Genomic DNA, 20,778 nt, shown 5'->3' on the forward strand with positions numbered 1-20,778 from the left:
CCAGCCTCGGGCGCACTCCTAGCCTCCCCTCACGCACGCGCACGCACGCACTCCCCGCGCCCCCGCACCGGGCGGAGGCACTGGGTAGAAGTGGGGGTGGCGGGAAGAATAGGCTGGGGAGCCCGGAGCGGAGTCCATCCCGCGCTCGGCTTCCGCAGGCTGCCTCTGCACGAAGACTCCGGGCTCCCCTTAGGCTCCCCAACCTAAACAGTTGGCGCTGAAAACACTTCACTCCTCCTCCTCCCGCGAGACCATCCCCCCCCCCCAACTTTCCCTGCGCGCCATCTCCCGCCCCCACAGCATGCCCGAAGAGTAACCCCCCTAAACGCGGCCAGAAGCGGCTCCCAACTCTTCGCCGAGACGAGGTTGGAGGCTGGGTTTCAGAGAGACTCCGGACTAGGGTCCGTCGCCAGCCTCTCCTCCTGGATTGGGGTTGCTTTTCATATTTTAAAAGAGGATTTTCTTATTACCTTTGAATACTCCTTTTGACAAAATTTCTGAAGCAGCTCAGCGGGGAAGATTTTGGGGGAATCTTATTTTAAGAAAATGAAAAAGCACCTACGGGGTATCTATTAATTCTTCTCGGGTTTTGGAATCACCCTGTGGAGGAGAGAGCCAGCGATCGAGAGCCAGGAGCGCAGAGTGGAGAGGACCAGCAAGGCGCACCAGGCCGAGCCACCTCCTTCCCGGCCGCCCCCTCCCCACTCCCCCGGCACACACTCATTTTGCTCGCTCGCCGGCGCGCGCAGCGCACACCCCCCGCGCCGGACCCGCACCTCGGCTGGCGCCACACACTTGCCAGCCCGAGCCGCGGCAGCCGCAGCGGGATGGAGGCGGCGCGCACCGAGCGCCCTGCAGGCTGGCCCGGGGCGCCCCTCGCCCGGACGGGGCTCCTGCTCCTGTCGACGTGGGTCCTGGCCGGCGCCGAGGTCACTTGGGACACCACGGGCGGTCCTGGGCGCCTAGCGGCTCTGGCTTCGCGGTCCCCGGCGCTGCCTCGTCTCTCACCGCTGGCAATGGCAAGCCAGTGCCCGGAGGAGCTGGCGACTGTACGGAGAGGCGCCGCACTGGAGCGCCGGCCGGGACCAGAGCCGCTGCCCCAGCCAAGCAGTGGCAGCGGCAGAAAGAAGCAAGAAGCCGGAGGGCTGTCTCCAGCAAGCTCGCGGTGGGGACCCGGCATCTCGACTCCTGGCAAGCCTAGCGGCGTGAGGAGGAGTCGTCGGGCGCAGCCCCCTAGTGCCCTGGAACACGGGGATGCCCGGGCTACTGTCTTAGCCGATGGTTCCAAAGGAAGCCGCCCTCTGGCCAAGGGTCTCCGGGAGGAGGTGAAGGCACCTAGGACCGGGGGTTCAGCGACTGAAGAGCTCCGGTTACCCAGTACCTCGTTCGCGCTGACCGGGGACTCGGCTCACAACCAAGCCATGGTGCACTGGTCGGGACACAACAGCAGCGTGAGTATCCGCCCGGCTGCGGAGCTCACAGTCTCCCGACAGCAAAGGAAAATGAGGGGTGGGCTGGGGTGGGGTGGGGTGGGGTGGGGTGGGGTGGGGTGGGGTGGCGTGGGGTGGGCGGGCGGGAAGGAGGGGCAGATAGTTGCCCTGGGTTGAGGTGAAGGCAGGAGCAGGGGGCTGCTCGACTTTTGGTCTGGTGCATCCCGCTTTCCCCACGCCCCCAACAGGTTATCGGAGTTTGTTGTAAGACTGTGAATTTGTTTACCGGAGACCCTAGGATTGGGGCAGTCTGGAGGAAAGAGGGGAAAAGAGGTGCCTTATCGGGATCAGTGATCACTTTCTCTGGCACTCGGCTTGGGGAGTCAGTTGTCCTGTCAGGTGTGTGTGCGCGCATGGATTCTTGGGCGGGGAAGTGTACTGATTTGGGGAAAGAACCGCTGGACAGGCTGACTGACTCCTGTGACTGCCCGGGGTTCCCCTCTCTCCTCCAACCACAGGAAAGAACCAGGAGATGGTGCCATTCGGACTACTCCTGCCCGCCCCACTTAGGATGCTGCCCTGGGCCTCAGGCACACTTTGTCCCAGTCTTAGCGGGAGGCTGGGCCAAGTTGGCCCAAGTCTGGGCCTTTCTTGACATCAGTTTTCCCCTTCAAAATCCATGCAGCTGCCCTGCAAAGCTATAGGAGAGGCAGGGAAAAAAAGTTTAAAGTGTGAAGTGAAATTCAACACCCGTCCCACACCGCTTATTCTCACGCAAGCAGAAGCACACTTAAGTCACTTGAGCACAGAATCGCCCCTGCCGCTGCGTCCTGCGACTGCAAACTCCCCGGGGCTTTCTACGCGCCTCTCCACGCCTTTAGGCTGCCAGGTTACCCTGGGAAGCTGCTGTACCGACAGGTGGCGCCCTGGAATCCACTCCGGCGGCTCCAGAGCCTCCGGGCGGCCGCGGGCCGGCCTTAGGGCGCAGAATACAATCTACCCCGGCAGCTGCTGCAGCCCGCAGCGCGTGCCCGGAGGGGCTCCCCACCCCGCCCCCAGCTGGCCGCCAGAGCGAGCAGTCCAGCCCAGGAACCGTGGGGGACGGCTCCAGCCATTTACCCCACTCCCCTGCCTTCCTCGGGCCCCACTTCAGCCAATCCTGCAAAAACCCTTTCCTCGTCTCTGGTTCATAGCATCAGCTCAGAACCGGGGCTCTGAGCAGAATCTGGAGGATGGTGGATGTCCCTACCTGCAGCTTTGGGGAGCTCACTCGATGGGAAAGCACCGCCGCCGCTCCCTTTGTATTTCTCATGACTGACATTAAAGTATACCCTAGGAAATCCTCGCCTTATTTTAACAGCGCCTGGGGGGTGTCGCAGGGGTGACTTGTGAGTAACAGGAAAGCGAGGAGTCCTTACAGAGGGGCTCATCAGCAATACCGAGCACAGATTTCCTGGTTCTTATAGACATACAGCACCAAGCAGGCAGCCCAGCCGGGTTTGCAAGCATTTGGGCAGACCAGCTCCTCAGCAGCGTGGTGGTGGCTGCATCTCAGTGAGGGCCCCCCACAGCTTCAAAGTGGTCAGCTCTGGGCTTAGGGGGTGGACATGTACGAGGGATGGGTGGTCGAGGACTTGCAGGTGCTGGGAGGATTGTGTGTGTGTGTGGCGGGGGGAGGTGGAGGGAGAGAGACAGGGCGACATGTAGTTCTCTGACAATAGGGTTTGTGACTCTCAACTTCTCTTGGTTTGAGAATGAGCAATTGCGTGTATGTGCGTTATTTTGTTCGCGTTCTTACTCAGTGAGGAGGATGGACTGGATGTGTGGAAGCAAATGTATCCCTAGGAGGAGGAGGAGGAGGAGGTGGAGGTGATGTCCTTCGATTTTAGCGTGCCACACAGGGACGATATAAATTCACTCTGCCGAACGAGTTCTCTTACGTTTCTGCTTTTAAGGATCATTTCTGTGTGTTGACAAATTCCCTGAAGATGGGATGTTAGAGCATGCTCTCTGCAGATAGTAGTTACATGTGCATGGCCTTCTCTGACTATCTTCAAGGCGGTTGTACAGCAGAGAAAGTGAGGGGGCAAGTCTAACCCTATACCCTCCTGGGAAATGGCTCTCCGCTTAAAAAGGCGGGCCCAAAGGGCCTGAGGAGTGGACCAGTTGGCCTTGGAGTTCTTAGTGATAGCGATAAGAGTTGGGCAGTCCAGGAATAGCCCCCCTTGGGGGTTCATTGGTTGTGCTCCTGGCCAGACTTACTGTCTGAGCAAAGGATATTACGGCAGCACAGGTGAGTGCGGGGACCCCGTGTGTCCACTCTCTCTGCTCCAGAGCAGGACTGCCTTTTTAGACCATGCTTCACAGGCACTTCCAGTGGAAAAGGCTTCCTCAAGGGTCAGTCTGTTTCGCCCTGAGGAAGATGAGCAAACAAGCTAACCCAGCCCTGCCTCTGGGAGACTTTAAGGAAACAACCCCTGGTGAGGGGGAGTAGCTAGAAAACCAGTTTCTGCAACATTACCCAGTTTCTTTCTTTCTTTCTTTTTTTAAATCTAATCAATTTCTTTCTCCTCTCCTCCTTTCCTGAGGTCAGCAAAAGAAGGTGCCGTTAGGAAAAAAAAAAAAAGCCAGGGTAAGGATTGATGGAGAGGATGTTCCTTCTGGAAGGTCCCTTTATCATTGGTTGGAGAAGTCCTCAAGGCAGAGAACATGGATCCTTGTTTCAAGCTCTTTTGGCATGAAAAGAAAATTCCATCTTCCCTTCTGACTTGAGTGTTAACTATGTCCTTCTCCAGGAAGGCCACCAGTTAACACATTGTGGGGCTTGCTGCTCTCCCTCAACTGCCTCTGGTGGACCACATTCCTCCTGTGAGTTCCTTCTGGAGGAGAGTTTCCAGTTACTCCGTATAGCTGAAAATTGAACTCTACTCTGGCCATTTGTGGTCAGGCATGAGGAGATGGGGCTTCCCAGGTGGCTCAATGAGTAAGGAATCCACCTGCAATGCAGGAGACGCAGGAGATGTGGGTTCAGTCCTTGGGTTGGGAAGGTCCCCTGGAGGAGGGCATGGCAAACCACTCCAATATCCTTGCCTGGAAAATCCCATGGAAAGAGGAGCCCGGCGGGCTACAGTCCACAGGGTTGCAGAGAGTCAGACAAGACTGCAGCAGCTGAGCACATATGCACGCACATGAGGATATGCAAGTGAAAGTCTCCACCCCCTTCCCTACGTGCCCAGCATGTGCCCAGGGGCTGAGAGTCTCATTCCAGGCTTGAATCACATATTCACTTTGGTCCCAGGAGGGGCTGGCATGACTTGGTGGGCAACAGAGGAAGTGCCCAGCAGGTCTGAGTCAGAAGGAGACGGGGTCTGGGTTCCCCTCTGGCCTTTCTTGCCCTGCCAGGTATTTCGGAAGGAGAGGTGAGTGAGCTTGGGCTTGAAGCCTGTACTCTGGAAGAGCGATTTGCTTTTCTCTTTGGTTGTCTCCAGCTGGGATTCTGGTGATTAATGGGCTAGAAAGTGTTTCACAAACGCCCAGAGGGAGTCCAGACCCTGGAGCTTACAGGGGTACAGAAAATCACATCAGCCTGCTCTTCTCTTTTGAAAGAAGAAATACGCCTTCCTGCTTGGTTAGTGAGTTGGCAAATGACCCTGGAGAGAGGGGGGCTGTGAAGACAGCCGCCCCCTTTCCAGGCCCCCTGAGCATTATAAAGCCGTGATGGGGGAATCCCTCGTTTGTTCGTTCACGGCGCTGGGATGCGAGAGTGCTGCCTCCTCCCTTAGACTGATCCCCATGCCTTTCCGGCGGCTCACTGAGTGTGCTGCCCTGTGGTGTGTCTGGTTGGGATGCTTTGCCAGATAGTCTTTAATTCTTGTGCCTAACGCTGCACCTTGGTGAAGAGAAATGGGAAGATGCTGATCACTCGAGGTCCCTATCCTGCCCCGAGCACACCAGCAGGTGGAACACCCAGATGCTCCCAGGCATGAGTTCATGCTCTTAACTAATTCAGCTGGACAACGCTCTAAAATATTTACTCCTAATGTGCAAAATAGTGACAGATTTGATCAGATTAATTGTGTCTCACTCACTGGAGCATCTAACTGTGGCTCCCAAACAGATTTTTCAAATAGCTTTTGGCTGGGGTGTCTAGCCTTCTCGTCCCCCCTTACCATCCCCGTGTCACAATATCTTAATGCATTTTGTCTTCTCAGAGGCTTAATAAAGAAGCCTGCCACTGGAGCCATTCTTCAGGGGTTTGCCAAAAAGAATCTGTTTTTAATTAATATTACAAGGGAAGCCATCTCAGTGGAGACAGAGCTGGGAAATGCAGTGGGACAGAGCAGCACTAATTGCTCCCGGTCACTCACTGTCAGCCTGGGGGTGGGAGGCGGGGAGTGGAGTGGCCACACACAGGCTGTCTGCTCTGCATTTTCTCTGACGGCCCAGTTGGTTGGTTACGGGACGTGATTTGCTTCCCAGATCCTGCAGTGATTTCCAAGGTGAGCAGAAGTTGCAAACTCCTTAATTGGGAGGCCTGATTTAATGATTGCAGAAATGCAGCGGTTGGAACTCGCTTTGTAGTTGGCAGAGAAGGCACACAGGAAGTGGCTTCTCTGATTGTGTTGGATTTAAGGGGAGGGGATGGTGAAGGCTCAGGGGGCCGAGGGGAGAACTGCTTCTTCCTCGGGCTAGGTAAATCTCTTACTGTAACGGGGAACTTTGGAACTGGATGCTCTGTGGGCCCTGAAGCATCCTACAGGGCGCAGAGAAGTGTGACAAAGCTGGATGCTGAAATAGGAGGTTGTGTCCGAAGGGTTTATCCAAGGCCAGGTACTCCAGGGCCTGGGGGCTTGATTTAACTATTGATTTTCTGCTTCCTTTGACCTCTTGGCTCACTTGAAGTGTTAGTTGCTCAGTCATGTCTGACTCTTTGTGATCCCATGGACTGTAGCCCACCAGGCTCCTCCATCCTTGGAATTTTCCAAACAAGATTACTGGATTGGGTTGTTATTTTCTTCTCCAGGGCATCTTCTCCATGCAGGGGCCGAATCTGGGTCTCCCGTGTTGCAGGCAGACTTTACCATCTGAGCCACCAGGGAAGCTCCTGGCTGGCTTGAGACACTTTCCTATTAGGAGAAGATGTCAGAGGATTAGTTTGCAGCAAGTTTGGGGGGAAAGAGGTCTTGTGAAGTTGGAAAGTGTAGCATGCCAGTGCCTGGTGGGCCAGTTTGGGTAAGTATCACTGTTACTGTGGGATAGATGGCCTTCAGCTAACCTTGGTTATTCCTCTGGGTGGTGGGTTACTGAAAGGTCTGGATGCTGCTCTGACTTTGTTGGTAGAGAGTGGAGACAAGAGAGCTCTGCCTTGTGTACAGTAGAGAAACTCAACTGGGTTTGACTAAGTCAGTGACTGAGTGAGTCCCAAGTCTCATTGAGCAGTGGCTACAAAGGAATTGGAAATCCTTGTCCCTTGGGATAGCAATAATTTTCTCAGGTTGTTCATAACTTGACAGCTGCTGTATCCAGGAGCATTTCATCCAGTAGGTCTCCATTCTAGCTTGAGACCCTTTAGCTTCTTGAATTTGAATTTAAAGTCAGTTAGCCTGGCTTTCACGGAGAGGGCAGTGGCACCCTTCTTGCCTGGAAAGTCCAATACTCTTGCCTGGAAAGTCCCATGGATGGAGGAGCCTGGTGGGCTGCAGTCCATGGGGTCGCGAGGAGTCCGACACTACTGAGCGACTTCACTTTCACTTTTTACTTTCATGCATTGGAGAAGCAAGTGGCAACCCACTCCAGTATTCTTGTCTGGAGGATCCCAGGGATGGTGGAGCCTGGTGGGCTGCCGTCTATGGGGTCGCACAGAGTCAGACACGACTGAAGTGACTTAGCAGCAGCAGCAGCAGCAGCCTGGCTTTCAAGGCCCCTCACTGCATATGTCCTGGGCCTGCTTCTTCAGCTCTGCATTTGACTGTTCCCTGATAGACCCCTTCACTCTAGCCAAGGCAGCCCCTTCATTGTCCCCATCCCCTTCTTCACTCCAAGCCTTTGCTCTTGAGGTCTTCTCCACTCAGGATACCCCTCTTCCTCTATGGAGACACACACATTCCTTATGGTTCAGTTTAAGATCCAAACAGGATTCTCTTTAGAAGCTTTCCTAGCAGCCTTTATTTCCCTGTTTATAGAATTTACAGTGTGTACCACACTCTTGATTATACTTAGGTTATCACTTGGTTGTTTTATGAGTGTTTCGAAGGTGAGGGATGAGGGCTAAAATACTTGCTACAGCACCCCACGTCCCACACCTCCTGTGAGTTCTGCTTTTCTCATGTGGTCTTTGTGACATGTGGTCCAGTGCTTGACACATAGCTCAGTCCGTACTTGCTGACCTGACCCTGGGAACTGGACGGTGCCCTAGCTGATCCGACCCTGGGAACTGGATGGTGCCCTAGCTGATCCGGGGGGACAGCTGACACTGTTTCTTAACAGCGCTGAGTTTATGCACTTGGTTTATTACTTTATGTATGACTTTTAACAGAAGATGTAGAGACCTCTCCACCCCACTCTATGAGAGGATGGAAATAGGTACTAGTCAACCATCCTGGCTTTTTCCTTATGTGCTTGAGAGATCAGATGGACTCACATAAGATATTCAACCATTTGCCTAGTGTTCACTGGGTGTGTGGCATGGTTCTGGGGACTGTGGGGTTGGTAGGACTGTGATGGAGAGACAAAGAAGGATAAGATGGCATTTGCTTCACGGTCCTTCTAATATGCTTTGGGTATGAGGCTGGTCTTCTGTAAAGTTTAATAACATATGACAATAAGACAGATGCCACGGGGTGATGTGTGATTATTTGGCAAGTGATCGTTTCAGGCTGTGAGCTCAGAGGAGGAGGGTCATTGTGGGAGATGCTGTGGGCACCTTAGACCAACAGGATGTCAAGGCTGGCTGTGCTGTTGGGAACGGTCTTCATCACATCATTCAGCAGAGAGATGAAGGGTATGAGGCTCAGACAGAAGCATGGCAGCCTACAGTGTGGACTCTCTCCTGGTCTTTCTTTCTATAGCTGTCCTCTGCACGCTCCTGCTTCTCTCTTTTTTTCTGCTTTTACAGACCATTTTCTGTTATATTCACTCAAGTGAGGTAGGGTGCTGCCCATTTTACAGGTCGGATAGAGTGAGGCCTAGCATGAGTACACACAAGGCTAGCCAGAGAGACTGAGGAGTAGATTCCTCCCTCTTGCTCCCTGGCTGTATCCTGTGGCCACCCTGCCTACGCACCGCAGTGACTGCAGACAGTAAGGACCAGCTCCTTACTGGGAAGTCTGTGTCTTACTAACCATTGTTAATGGAGACCTCTTGTGAGACACCTCGTCATTTGAGTTAGTGAGTGAACCAAGTCTGGTTGCATCACCAGGAACATTTTGCTCGTTTGTTTTGATCAGTGTAGTTTGGGTTTAATTATTTATGGAGATGCTGTTCTTTATAGTATGCTAATAAATGTGCTATAGTAAGTTTCCAAAAAGTAATGGAGTCTGAGAACTTCAGGATTGCACAAGTAGCTTCCTGGTATGAACTCCTTGCTGGGAGGCAGAGGAAACCATCCCTACCAGGTTGGGGTGAGAGGACCCGGAGCACAGTAGGGCCAGCCGTTCAGGGCTGTTGGTGACCAGATCTGTGCCTGTCGCTAAGCAGGGGCCTGGTACTTGACCTGTGCTGGAAGAAACCTACCTTAGGGGAAAAGCTGACCATCGTTATATAGGATCATCAAGGCTCCTGTTAGGTTGTAGGTTATTTAGCCTGGATATGACTGTGTGACTTGTGTGAATGCATACTTGAGAGTTTTCATCATGAATGCAATCAGGATCATACTTTTTAGTGTATACTGGAATAGAAGTAAACTAGCTGAGAGTTGGACACGACTGAGCGACTTCACTTTCGCTTTTCACTTTCATGCATTGGAGAAGGAAATGGCAATCCATTCCAGTACTCTTGCCTGGAGAATCTCAGGGATGGCAGAGCCTGATGGGCTGCCGTCTATGGGGTCGCACAGAGTCTGACACGACTGAAGTGACTTAGCAGCAGCAGCAGCAGCAGCAGCAGGAGCAAGAAACACAGCCATATAGGAAACAGGAGCATAAATTCTGAAGCCAGATGCCTAGCTTTGAATCCTGTCTTTGTTTCTCTCTCTTTCTTGGGTTAAGTTCAACTTACTCTTTTTAAAAATTAATATAAAGTTGCTGTACAGTGTTATACAAGTTACATGTATACAATATAGTGATTCACAATTTTTGAAGGTTATTTTCCATTTATAGTTATCATAAAATATTGGCTATCTTCCCTGTGTTGTACAGTATATCCTTATAGCTTATTTCATATCTAATAGCCTGTCTCTCTTACTCCCCTACCCCTATCCTCCTCCTCCCCACTTCCCTCTCCTATTGGTAGCCACTCATTTGCTCTCTGTATCTGTGAGTCTGGTTCTTTTTTGTTAGAGTTACTAGTTTGTTATCTATTTTTATTTTTTGTTATATATTTTTAAATCCTACATATAAGTGATATCATACACTCTTAGTCTTTCTCTGACTTGTTTCGTTTAGCATAATGCCCTCTAAGTCCGCCCATGTTGCTGCAAATGGCAAAGTTTCATTCTTTTTTATGGCTGAGTAGTATTCCATTGTGTATACACACATACAGACACACACCACCATCACATTTTCTTTATCCATTCATCTGCTGATGAACATTTAGGTTTCTTCCACTTCTTAGCAATTGTAAATAATGCTGCTATGGACATTGGAGTGCATGTATCTTTTTGAATTAATTTTTTGTTTGGTTTTTGATATATGCCTGTGAGTGCAATTGTTGGGTCAGAAGATGGTTCTATTTTCAGTTTTTTGAGAAACCTCCATGTTGTTTTCCGGAGCGGCTGTACCGATTTACATTCCCACCAGAAGTGTAAGAGGAGCCCCTTTTCTTCACATATTGCCAACACCTACTTCTCTTCTTTTTGATGACAGGCCTTCTGATAGGTACAAGGTGATATCTCAGTGTGGTTTTGATTTGCATTTCCCTGATGATTAGTGGTGTTGAGCATCTTTTCATGTGTCCGTTAGCCATCTGTCTGTCTTCTTTGAAGAAATGTCTGTTCAGTTCTGCCCATTTTTAAGTTGGGCTGTCTACCTCTGTCTCTTAATAGCTGTGTGACGTTAGGCAAGTTGTCACCCTCTCTTGTCTATTTGTTATATCCATAAAAGGAGTGATAAAATAGTACCTCTCATATTGGGCTGTTTTAAGAATTAAATAAGATGCTGTGCTTAGCAAAGTGTTGAAAAGAAGCACCTGACCTATACTTAGTCCTCCAGACATTTAATTGGTTTAATTGTTATTCTTATAGTGGATGGGGCTTCCTCTTCATTTTCAGGAGGAAACATGGAAGCAGAGAAAGGAGGTGGATGCCCAGTTTCCCAGTGAGCTGATCCCTAAGCCTCGGCTAGAACTTAGTTCTCAGTGAGGCACTTGTTTCAACTGCCAGCCATAGTCCACGTCCTGACTCAGACAAGTCTGTATTATCTGTCTTCTGTGTTATACTGAAGGAGACAGTGACGTACACATACACACACAGAGAGAGAGAGAGAGAGAAAGAGAGAGAGAGAGAGAGAGAAGTGTGACTGGCTGGGGACTTGGCTGCTTGAAGCTCATGCTCAGAATTTTCTTAGAAATGATTGGAATCAGATGGGTAGGGTCAACTTAACGATTGCACTAATAGCTAACTAACAAGTAGAACTTGTTTTCAGGGCTTTCATTGAGTGGAGTTTTGAGAAAGGCATCCAGAAAGATGCAGAGTAGCTTCTCTTGGCTTGGGCATCCGTGATTGTACCTCACAGCTAATCATGGAAGACTTCTTGAAGGAAGTGAGTGAAATGTGTGGCTTTAAGAAAAGAGGACGCAGGGCTACTGGAACTGGCAGACAAGAAGAGTCTCGAGTACCAAAGACTCATTTCATCCAAGTCATGGGGTGGACCTTGATGCTCTGGGTTTGTTTTTCCTCTCTGTCTCCTATCTCTGCTCTGTGCCTGGCAGGAGATGGGAATATCTGTGGCTGGAACTTGTTGCAGAATATCTGTAGCTTCTTTCTCAGAATTATCACATTGGCCAAACCATGAATATCTTGTTGTGATCCACACGCATCGAGATGCAGGCTTGAATTCCCTTTTTTGTCTGCACCCTGCGCAGCAGGAATGGGACCTGAGATCCCTACACAGACACTAGAGGGAGTGTTGCCCTGGGAAAGAAGTGAAAATCAGTAGAATGAAATAATAAAACAACTACTGCATGAGGAATTGTTTCAAAGGAGTGAGGAAGAGCTGTAGTAACCTGCGAGTTCACTGTGGGAGGGCTTGACCCGTAGATGAACATTTCATTAACAACCAAGGAGTTGAGTCCTGGGGGGCTGAACATTCAGTCCCTTCCTGCAGAAAAAAGGGCACGGATGTTTTGTAAAATGCATCCATTCTGCAGTCCATTCAACCCATAAATGACTCAACTAAAACTCTAGATATAAATTAATCCAGAAGAGATGCTCAGGCTTGGTTCCCCCATCTCTTCTGCATTTTCTGACTTGGTGCCCCTCACTTTCTTGTGCACGGTAGTCAGTCAATAGAAGCTTACTGAGCTGAATGACATGAATAAATTCTTAAATACGTAAAACTACCTGGGTAAAGAATGACTGTCTTGGGCATGGGGAAGAGTCTGATTTCTTCCTGCTGCCTCCAGGCACAGGATCTACCCCCTGGGGGGCATCGCAGTCCTCTCTCCCTGGTTCTCAGGCCCCACACACCTGACTCAATCCTCTCAAAGCCTTCTTGGCATTTACGGTGAGGGAGGCAGTTTTTCTTCCAGATGGTTAGAATTAGGTTAAAGATCACACTGCTGCACAAGAAATGAACTTTTTCCTTTTAAAATCTGTTCTCAGTGGGAAATGGAGAACAATTACAGAGTTGAACTTTTTTTTTTTTTTTTTTGCAGTCACTCAAGCTGCCGTATCTGAATGTGATTACACGTATGGAGGGAGCTTGTTATGATTTGGGGGCCCTGGTACTGGAGATGCAGAGAAGCTCGTGTTCTAGGCTCGTGGCAGGTAGAGGAAAGAATCTTTAGAGGCAAAAAGAGTTGCTTACATCACTGTGTTGCTTTCAATGTTATTCATGCTTGAAAGAAAACTTTTCACTGGAAGATTTCTCAAAATTCAGATTTTTTTTTTTCTCTTATGAGAAGGTACCCAAGCAGCAGTGATTCCAAGTAAGTCTCTGAACCTTAGTTTCACTGGCTGTAAAATGGGGATAATCCTGAACTTGTAGGGATGTTGTGAATCTTACAGGTAATACTGTGAAGGCGGTAGTATTGATAGGTATTACACTGGTTAAAGATGTTAGTCCTCATTATCACTTAGGCAGGAGATGGGGTGGATTGAGTGTCTGTCCTTGTAGCAGATCTGTTGGCACCCTGCTCTCTGCACCTGCCATTAGTCTGCAAATGGGGCTTACTTCTGACCACCAGCACCAGGGACTGTGTGCTGCCTGGAGCTTCGATCACTCAGGCGCAGGTTGGAAGCAGGGAGTTGATTTCTATCAAGAACTAGGGAGCAGCCACCTGATAATGACTACTGGAAGTTGGTGGATAAATACCCCAGCTCCCTTTCCCTTTGGGGTGGGGTAACTCTGAAGCTTGTTTCCTACACTATCTCCCAGAAGCCATCACTGGGATTAAGTGCCAGATGCCCAAGGTGGTAATTTGCCTGTTTTATTGGCTACCTTCCCGTCCCGCTCTGCTGTTTCGAGCTCAATCAGTGTTTCCTCGGATCACCTCCCAAATAAGTTACATTTGACCCTTCAGTAATGTGGGGGTTAGGGGCATGGCTCTCCATGCAGTTACAAATCTATGTATAACTTTGCAGCTGGCCCTCCGGTATTCAAAACTCCATGTCTGTGGATTCAACCAAGCACACAGATCCTGTAGTATATGTTTACTGAGAAAAATCCGAGTAAAAGTGAACTCACGCTGTTAAAACCTGTATTGTTCAAGGGTCAACTGTACTTGAACTCAAGGCTTTGTTTCAGAGTATGTTTCTGGAGGAACAGGAACTAATACCTTTGGTTATTTCTGAGTGTGTTAGCCTGGGTCTTCAGTGAAACAGAGCCAATAGGATATATACCTCTCTCAAAGTAAATCTTTTTCTATATTTGTATATATATCTGAGAGATTTAGGTAAGGAATTGGCTGATACTGTCATGGAAGGTGAGAGTCCACAGCCAGCATTAGCAGCTGGAAATCTGGGAGAGCTGATCCTGTAGTTCCCATCTGCATCCATGTCTGAAGGCAGGAGGAGGCCAGTGTCCCAATTTAAAGACAGACAAGGAGGAGGACTCTCTTCTTACTCAGGCTTGTCGTTCTACTCAGGCCTAGAGGGGGTTGAATGAGGCCCACCCACGCTGGAGGGCAATCTGCTTTACTTAGTCCACCAATTCATATGCTAAGCTCTGCCAGGAACGCCTTCAGGTCATTTCAGTTGCTCAGTCTTGGCCTCCTCTTTGTGACCCCATGAACCACAGCACGCCAGGCCTCCCTGTCCATCACCAACTCCCAGAATTTACTCAAATTCATGTCCATTGAGTCGGTGATGCCATCCAACCATCTCATCCTCTGTCATTCCCTTCTCCTCCCGTCTTCAATCTTTCCCAGCATCAGGGTCTTTTCAAATGAGTCCCCTTCACAGACACATTACTATTTTGTTGTTGTTTTTGTTCAATTGCTCAGTCCTGTCTGGCTTTTTGTGACCCCGTGGACTGCAGCATGCCACCCTTCCCTGTCCACCATCTTCTGGAGCTTGCTCAAACTCATGTCTGTTGAGTTGGTGATGCCGTCCAACCACCTCATCCTCTGTCATCCCCTTCTCTTCCTGCTTTCAGTCTTTCCCAGCATCAGGGTCTTTTCTAAGGGGTCGGCTCTTTGCATCAGGTGGCCACATATTGGTGCTTCAGCATCAGTTCTTCTAATGAATATTTAGGGTTGATTTCCTTTAGGATTGACTGGTTTGATCTTGTAGTCCAAGGGACTCTCAAGAGTTTTCTCCAACACCACAGTCCAAAAGCATCAATTCTTTGACACTCAGCCTTTTTACGGTCCAACTCTTACATCCATACTTGACTACTGAAAAAAACACAGCTTTGACTAGATGGACTTTCAGTATATTGTTTGTCAAATATCTGGACACCCCACAGCACTGTCAGGTTGACACTTAAGATTATCCTCAAGTATTTCCCTTACCCTTTTAAAGTTCTGCATCCAGCCCCACCATGGTACCGACTCGGTACCGAGGGGGAGATGGAGGCACTGATCGTGGTTCTGAGAGGGTCTCCCTTTTGGGTTGGCTCCTTCCACAGGTAAGGAGCCCAGGTTATATTGAGTGGCAAGAATATGGTGTTGGGGGTTTGAGGAGGGGACGCATACCTCCAAATTAGCTTTCGCTGTCACTTCTCAGAGCTAAGGAGCCCCACCCCACCCCAGGGCATCGGCTGCTGCTGCTGCTGCTGCTTTTCTATTTTTGTAAATAACAATGTTGTGATAGTTTCAGGTGAATAGTGAAGGGACTCAGCCGTACATATACGTGTATGTCATGGACTTGCTCTTCATGATATGTAGTTGTTGTTCAGTTGCTCAGTCTGACTCTGTGACCTCATGGACTGTAGCCTGCCAGGCTAGTCTCCCTTATATTTGGACCCATACCGGCTGGTGTATGATCTCTGGCCTAGGAATAAGATGTGATTCTTTTTTTCTTGGACTTTGTCAAGATTTTGGCAGGAAGTAGCTGAGCTTACAGTTGGTATCTCCCCATCTGAGATATCCTTAGTGTGGGGCATCTTGAGAGTCTGGAAAGCACACTGGCCTGGGAGTTGGGATGTGTAGCTGCCTTCTGATTCACACTTACTCTCTTCTGCAAGTCACCTGTTTTTTAGGTGTAAGAGAATGAAGACCCTTCCAGGTGTAGTAGCTTATTTATCTGTGAATAAAACAAATTTTAATGGGTACATTAGTAAGGAAAGGGTCTAGAACTATGATTTTAAAAAATTGGAAGATGCTTTTTTTAAACATGCATAAATTTGGTCTTATCCAAAACAGATATACTTTCATGCATTCATCCATTCAATAACTTGTTTGCTTAGTATGATGGTAATTAAGTTACTTCCTTGTTCTGGGACCCTATTTTCTTATCTATAAATGAAAGAGTTATGCAACTCTTGATGCACACCCATATCACCACAAGCTAGAGGTAGTATCAGGTCAGTCATTTCTTTACGTGTGAAATGGGGACAATGCTGTTTGCTCCGCTATGTCACAGTTAAATAACGAGCTACTGCAGCCTTTTGAAAAGAGTACTTTTCAAAGCGCTGTTAACAGAGGCAATGTGATCTCATGGTGTTAGTTCACATCACCTCTCCTTCATTCTTTGAGTAGCTGGAGGTCCTTGTGCAGCAAATTTGAAACCACGCATTTCTTTTGCCTTCTCCCATATCTCCCAGCACAAATGAAACACTTTCTTTAGCATGCATACCATGCTGCTAAAAAAAAACCAAAACCAAAAACACCTTGGTATTCTTATTCCAGGCATGATGTACAATTTATTTCAAGTCACATCTGATATCATAAAATTCTCAGATAGGAGTGTAATTTGATGTCTTTTAAAAAAACAGCATTTGTTCTAGGACTTGACCTGTATTGATTGCTTTATACTTTTCAGATAATATGAAGTGTTTGGGAGAGCATCTACTATATACCTAGTGATGCAGGATGTGCAGAAAAGTGTATGATGCTGACTGGATACCCAAAAGTTTATAGTCTTATATGTGGGACTCACATATTAGACAAATATTGCAAAGAAATATGTGAGATCATGCAAAATATGTGCTAAATTTGAGCATTCTTAGGAAATACACTGAATGTAATCAAGACCACAGTAAATGGAAACTCATAAAATGTTTAAAATATTATGATTGTTTTATTATCTACAAAAAAGTTCAGTAGCATGATTAGAAATAGATGTAGTCCTAATGACTAAATCTGTGTCCCTCAATGAGAATGTTCCTCATAGGAAGACAAAAGAAACATCTATTTTTTCACCATAGTACTAAGATAGTCCAGCTTCTTAATTGTATCATTAATGGATAGTCTAATTTGAGCTGATTTCCTTCTAGGCCTGCCTCCTTGTTGTCATCTTGATATTTCTATTTATTTCTCCTCCTGGATTCGTGCCTCTATTTCTTGAATTCCATTCCTCTTTTTTTTTTTTTTGGATTGCATTTCATTTTTCTGTGATAGATCTTCAAGTGTTCTTTCTCAGAGAATGCAGAGGAATGTCCTGACTTGTTCCTGTGTCCTGACATAAATATTGCTAGGTTCCTTTTAACTCTCCAGTGATCCCGCCTTGGATGGTATACTATGTAGTCACCCAGTGCTTGAGTGACACTTTTATTTTCATTGTGGATATGTCTAAAGTTTATTTTTATCTCACATGGCTTTGATGGCTCATCTGGACAAAGAAATGTAAGGTCAAAAAAACTCCCCCTGGGCCTTTGTCATTCTTAGAGTACTTGCTGATTCTGTGTAGTCTGCTGTTTTCCCCCTCAGGGAACAGAGGAGCATGGGGAAAGGGGATGCCTAACATGGGACATCCTGGCTTTGTTCCTATTGTTGAGGCCCAACCCTTTAAGGGAACCTCATGCATTAAAACCACATTTATACAAATCAGCAGTGTGGTGTGGGGAAATTAAATTCTCTCTGAAGCAATTTGCCATAGACACACTATCTGGATATCTTTAATGTATAGCACAACCAGATGAGGTACTCTTCAGTTCAGTTCAGTTGCTCAATTGTATCCGACTCTTTGCGACCCCGTGGACTGCAGCACGCCAGGCTTTCCTGTCTATCACCAACTCCCGGAGTTTACTCAGACTCATGTCCGTTGAGTCAGTGATGCCATCCAACCATCTCATCCTCTGTCGTCCCCTTCTCCTCCTGCCTTTAATCTTTCCCAGCATTGAGTCTTTTCAAATGAAAGTTCAAATGAAGTTCTTTGTATCAGGTGGCCAAAGGATTGGAGTTTCAGATTCAGCATCAGTCCTTCCAGTGAATATTCAGTAGTAGTATATGTTCAGATATATATCAGCAAATATTCTTTTAGGATAGACTGGTTGGATCTTGCTGCTGTCCAAGGGACTCTCAAGAGTCTTCTCCAACAGCATAGTTCAAAAGCATCAATTCTTCAGCGCTCAGCTTTGTTTGTAGTCCAACTCTCATATCCATACATGACTACTGGAAAAACCATAGCCTTGATTAGATGGACCTTTGTTGGCAAAGTAATGTCTCTGCTTTTTAATATGCTGTCTAGGTTGGTCATAACTTTTCTTCCAAGGAGCAAACGTCTTTTAATTTCATGGCTGCAGTAACCATCTGCAGCCATCTTTTATTTAAAAATAATTAAAATAGCTTTAAGAAATGTTGTTGATATTCAGCAGATATTTGTGGTGTGCCGTCTATGTGCCAGGTGCTGCTGGGTTCTGAGTACATAATGGTGAGCTCTGAAGGAGGGGTTCATGATACTGTCAGAGGTTCACCAAGAATGTTTATCTGGGAGAGGGCAGAGAGGTGGAAGCAGATGAGCACAATCAGTTAGATGAGGAGGAACGGGCAGAGTGTCTTGGATACCCAGCTTCTGTGGCATGAGAGACTGGGGTTTCTGAAAGGAACAGGAAGAAGGACAGAGTGACTGGAGCAGAGGGTTTGTGGGCTAGGGGCTGGTGGGAGATGAATTGAGATAGACAGGCATGGATTGGACCAAGAAAGGCAATATAGGCTCAGTGGAAGGAGTTTATTCTTTATCCTAAGAGCAAAGGGGTAAGCCTTGGGAGTGTTCAAAGTAGGAGAGTCATATAATTAAATTTGACCACCCTGTGGGTTGGGTTTCCGAGGTAGTTCAAATGGTAAAGAATCTGCCTACCAGTGCAGGAGATACAGGTGGGAAATGCAGATTCACCCCTGGGTTGTAAAGATACCTTGGAGGAGGAAATGGCAACCCACTTCAGTATTCTTTCTTGGAAGATCACATGGACAGAGGGGCCTGGCAGGCTACAGTCCATGGGGATGCAAAGAGTAGGACATGTCTTACCAACTGACTGACTGACTGATGGGTTGGAGGGAGAGAAGGCTGGATTCGAGGAGACCAGAGTGTTGCAATGGCTAAAGAGGATGGTGGCTTGGGTGGTGGCAGAGTAAGTGGTGAGAAGAAACCAACTGAAGAGCTATTTAGCAGGCGTGGTTGGCTGTGTTGTTGGCTTCTCTCTCTAATTCTTCACTCTGTCTCTAACTCCCTTAGTACTGGGCTTTTGCAATGCCCTTTCTCTATGGGTGGGACCTTCTTCCTCATCTCCTAACCTTGAGTTTGGCCTTGTGACTTGCTTTGGCCAATAGCAGTACTGCTAGTTCTAAGCTTAGTTATCAGAAGGCATTGTGTATCTACCTGCTGCCTTGCACCTCTGCAGTAGCCATGAGAAAAACATGCCCAGGTTGGCCCACCAGTCCTGGGTAGAGAACGCGAGACAAGTTGTCTGTAGCTACTTCCATCCAAGCCCAGCCTAGATCAGCCCAGCTCAGCCCTGCCCAGCCCAGCCATGGGCAGCAAGATTGCCCAGCCAAGCCCCAGCTGCCCTGTATACTTATGAGAATAAATGACTGTTGTGAGAATAAATGATTGATTTTTTTTTTGAAAAAGATTGATATTTGAGTGATTTGTTCTGCAGCACTTTTGCAGCGAAAGCTGATATAGCAGATAAAATCAAGAACTTGATAGACTGGATGCAGCAAACATGTGGGACGAGTACAGTGTAAAGGGAGGCTTGCTTGTATTTCAAGGCCATGAGCCTCATACATGTTCAAGGCTATACTTAGGTATGTCTTTTTGGTGGTTTCCTGCCACTCACCTCTCTTTATAGTTCGTGGCTTATTTTCCTGGAGCTGAATGAAGTAGGTCAGATTCATGGTTCAAAAGAATTCATCTTCCTCTCTCTTTCTTTCTCCTTTCTCACTATCTCTCCAACAGCTTGGGCAGATTCCAGCAGAGTGTGTGAGCTGAGCAGTCCTCAGGTCCTTCCATGAGGGCCTTCCAGTCTTTACACTCAGTGTATTCTTGATAGAGTCAAAGTCAATTTCTCCTCTAGCCAGAGAGATGGGGTTTCACTTAAACAGGGGAGTAATGTGGGGCCAGGGATTTACTTGGTCTTGATGGATTATTTAAAATATATTCTGATAAAATATTTAGCTTTTAAACAACAAATTTAATACAGGGAATTGTGTTTTATTTATTAATGGCAGTTGCAAGATTGGTAGGAGTTGTGCTAAAGTGCACTGTTGTGATTTTGCAAAGTATAGTAATTACTGTAATATTTTGTTGAATTATTAATACCTACTATGCCTGCAGGAACATATGCTTCTTCAGTCACGTGGATTTCAAGATTGCCTTTTCCCTCTTCTGGTTTTGTTTTGTGTTTCTCTTTTCTTTTTTTGCGCACTTATGAATTTTTAAAGAAATGGAGTTGGGGGTAGAGCTGATGATACGGTATGAAACACCACCAAGGCGACCGTGTAACTGAACATAGGCAGGCAGCAGAGAAACACTGTTGCTCATTGACGATCCCCTGCCTCAGCCAGCCTCTCCACGGTTTGGACTGGGGGATACTGAAAGAATCATGTCTGGGATAAAATACTTCTCAGTGGGCCTTTTCAGGAGTGGAGAGAAATTGTGGGGAGATCATGCGTGTGTACATGTGAGTGTTAATGTGCACATGCCTCTAAACAGAGCTGATTTGACCTGGAGATGGAGTTGGCAGATTTTCAGGTTTATGTGTTGAAACAGTACTAGCAATCCTTTATTAGTTATTTCAACAACTATTACTTAGTGTCTGTTATGGCCTCAAAAGAGATTAATGGGGATGACGATGGTCATAGTTTAGTGGTTGTATGAACAGGCTCAGGCTGCAAGAGGACTCTGGATCCAAGTACAGGGTATACTCAGGAGCATCCCTTTTGCTTGTGACTAAAAACTGGAACTGGAAAGCCAGTCTCTATATCATCTTCTGCCAGCTTTATGAAATGGTCCAAATCAGTCAACATGGAGACTCATTTTCTCATCTGTGTAGTAGTGGGAGGGATCAAAATGAAATCATATGTTTGAAAGGGCATTATAAACTATACACTTCCAGACATGTGTGAGGGAGTGCTGTGGCTACCAAATCATAAG

The 20,778-nt window shown here is 47.7% G+C and overlaps 1 protein-coding gene across 1 annotated transcript in view; it reads left to right on the forward strand.

The window, feature by feature from the left end:
• The first annotated feature begins 827 nt into the window (after positions 1-827).
• SORCS3 (sortilin related VPS10 domain containing receptor 3) overlaps positions 828-20,778 on the forward strand; it is a 635,061-nt gene continuing 615,110 nt past the window's right edge. The window contains exon 1 of the mRNA XM_068961512.1: positions 828-1,451. Within this exon, the coding sequence (XP_068817613.1) occupies positions 828-1,451 (624 nt within the window). The remainder of the gene's footprint in view (positions 1,452-20,778) is intronic.

Source organism: Capricornis sumatraensis, chromosome 23 (assembly GCF_032405125.1).
Source record: "Capricornis sumatraensis isolate serow.1 chromosome 23, serow.2, whole genome shotgun sequence".
NCBI lineage: Eukaryota > Metazoa > Chordata > Mammalia > Artiodactyla > Bovidae > Capricornis > Capricornis sumatraensis.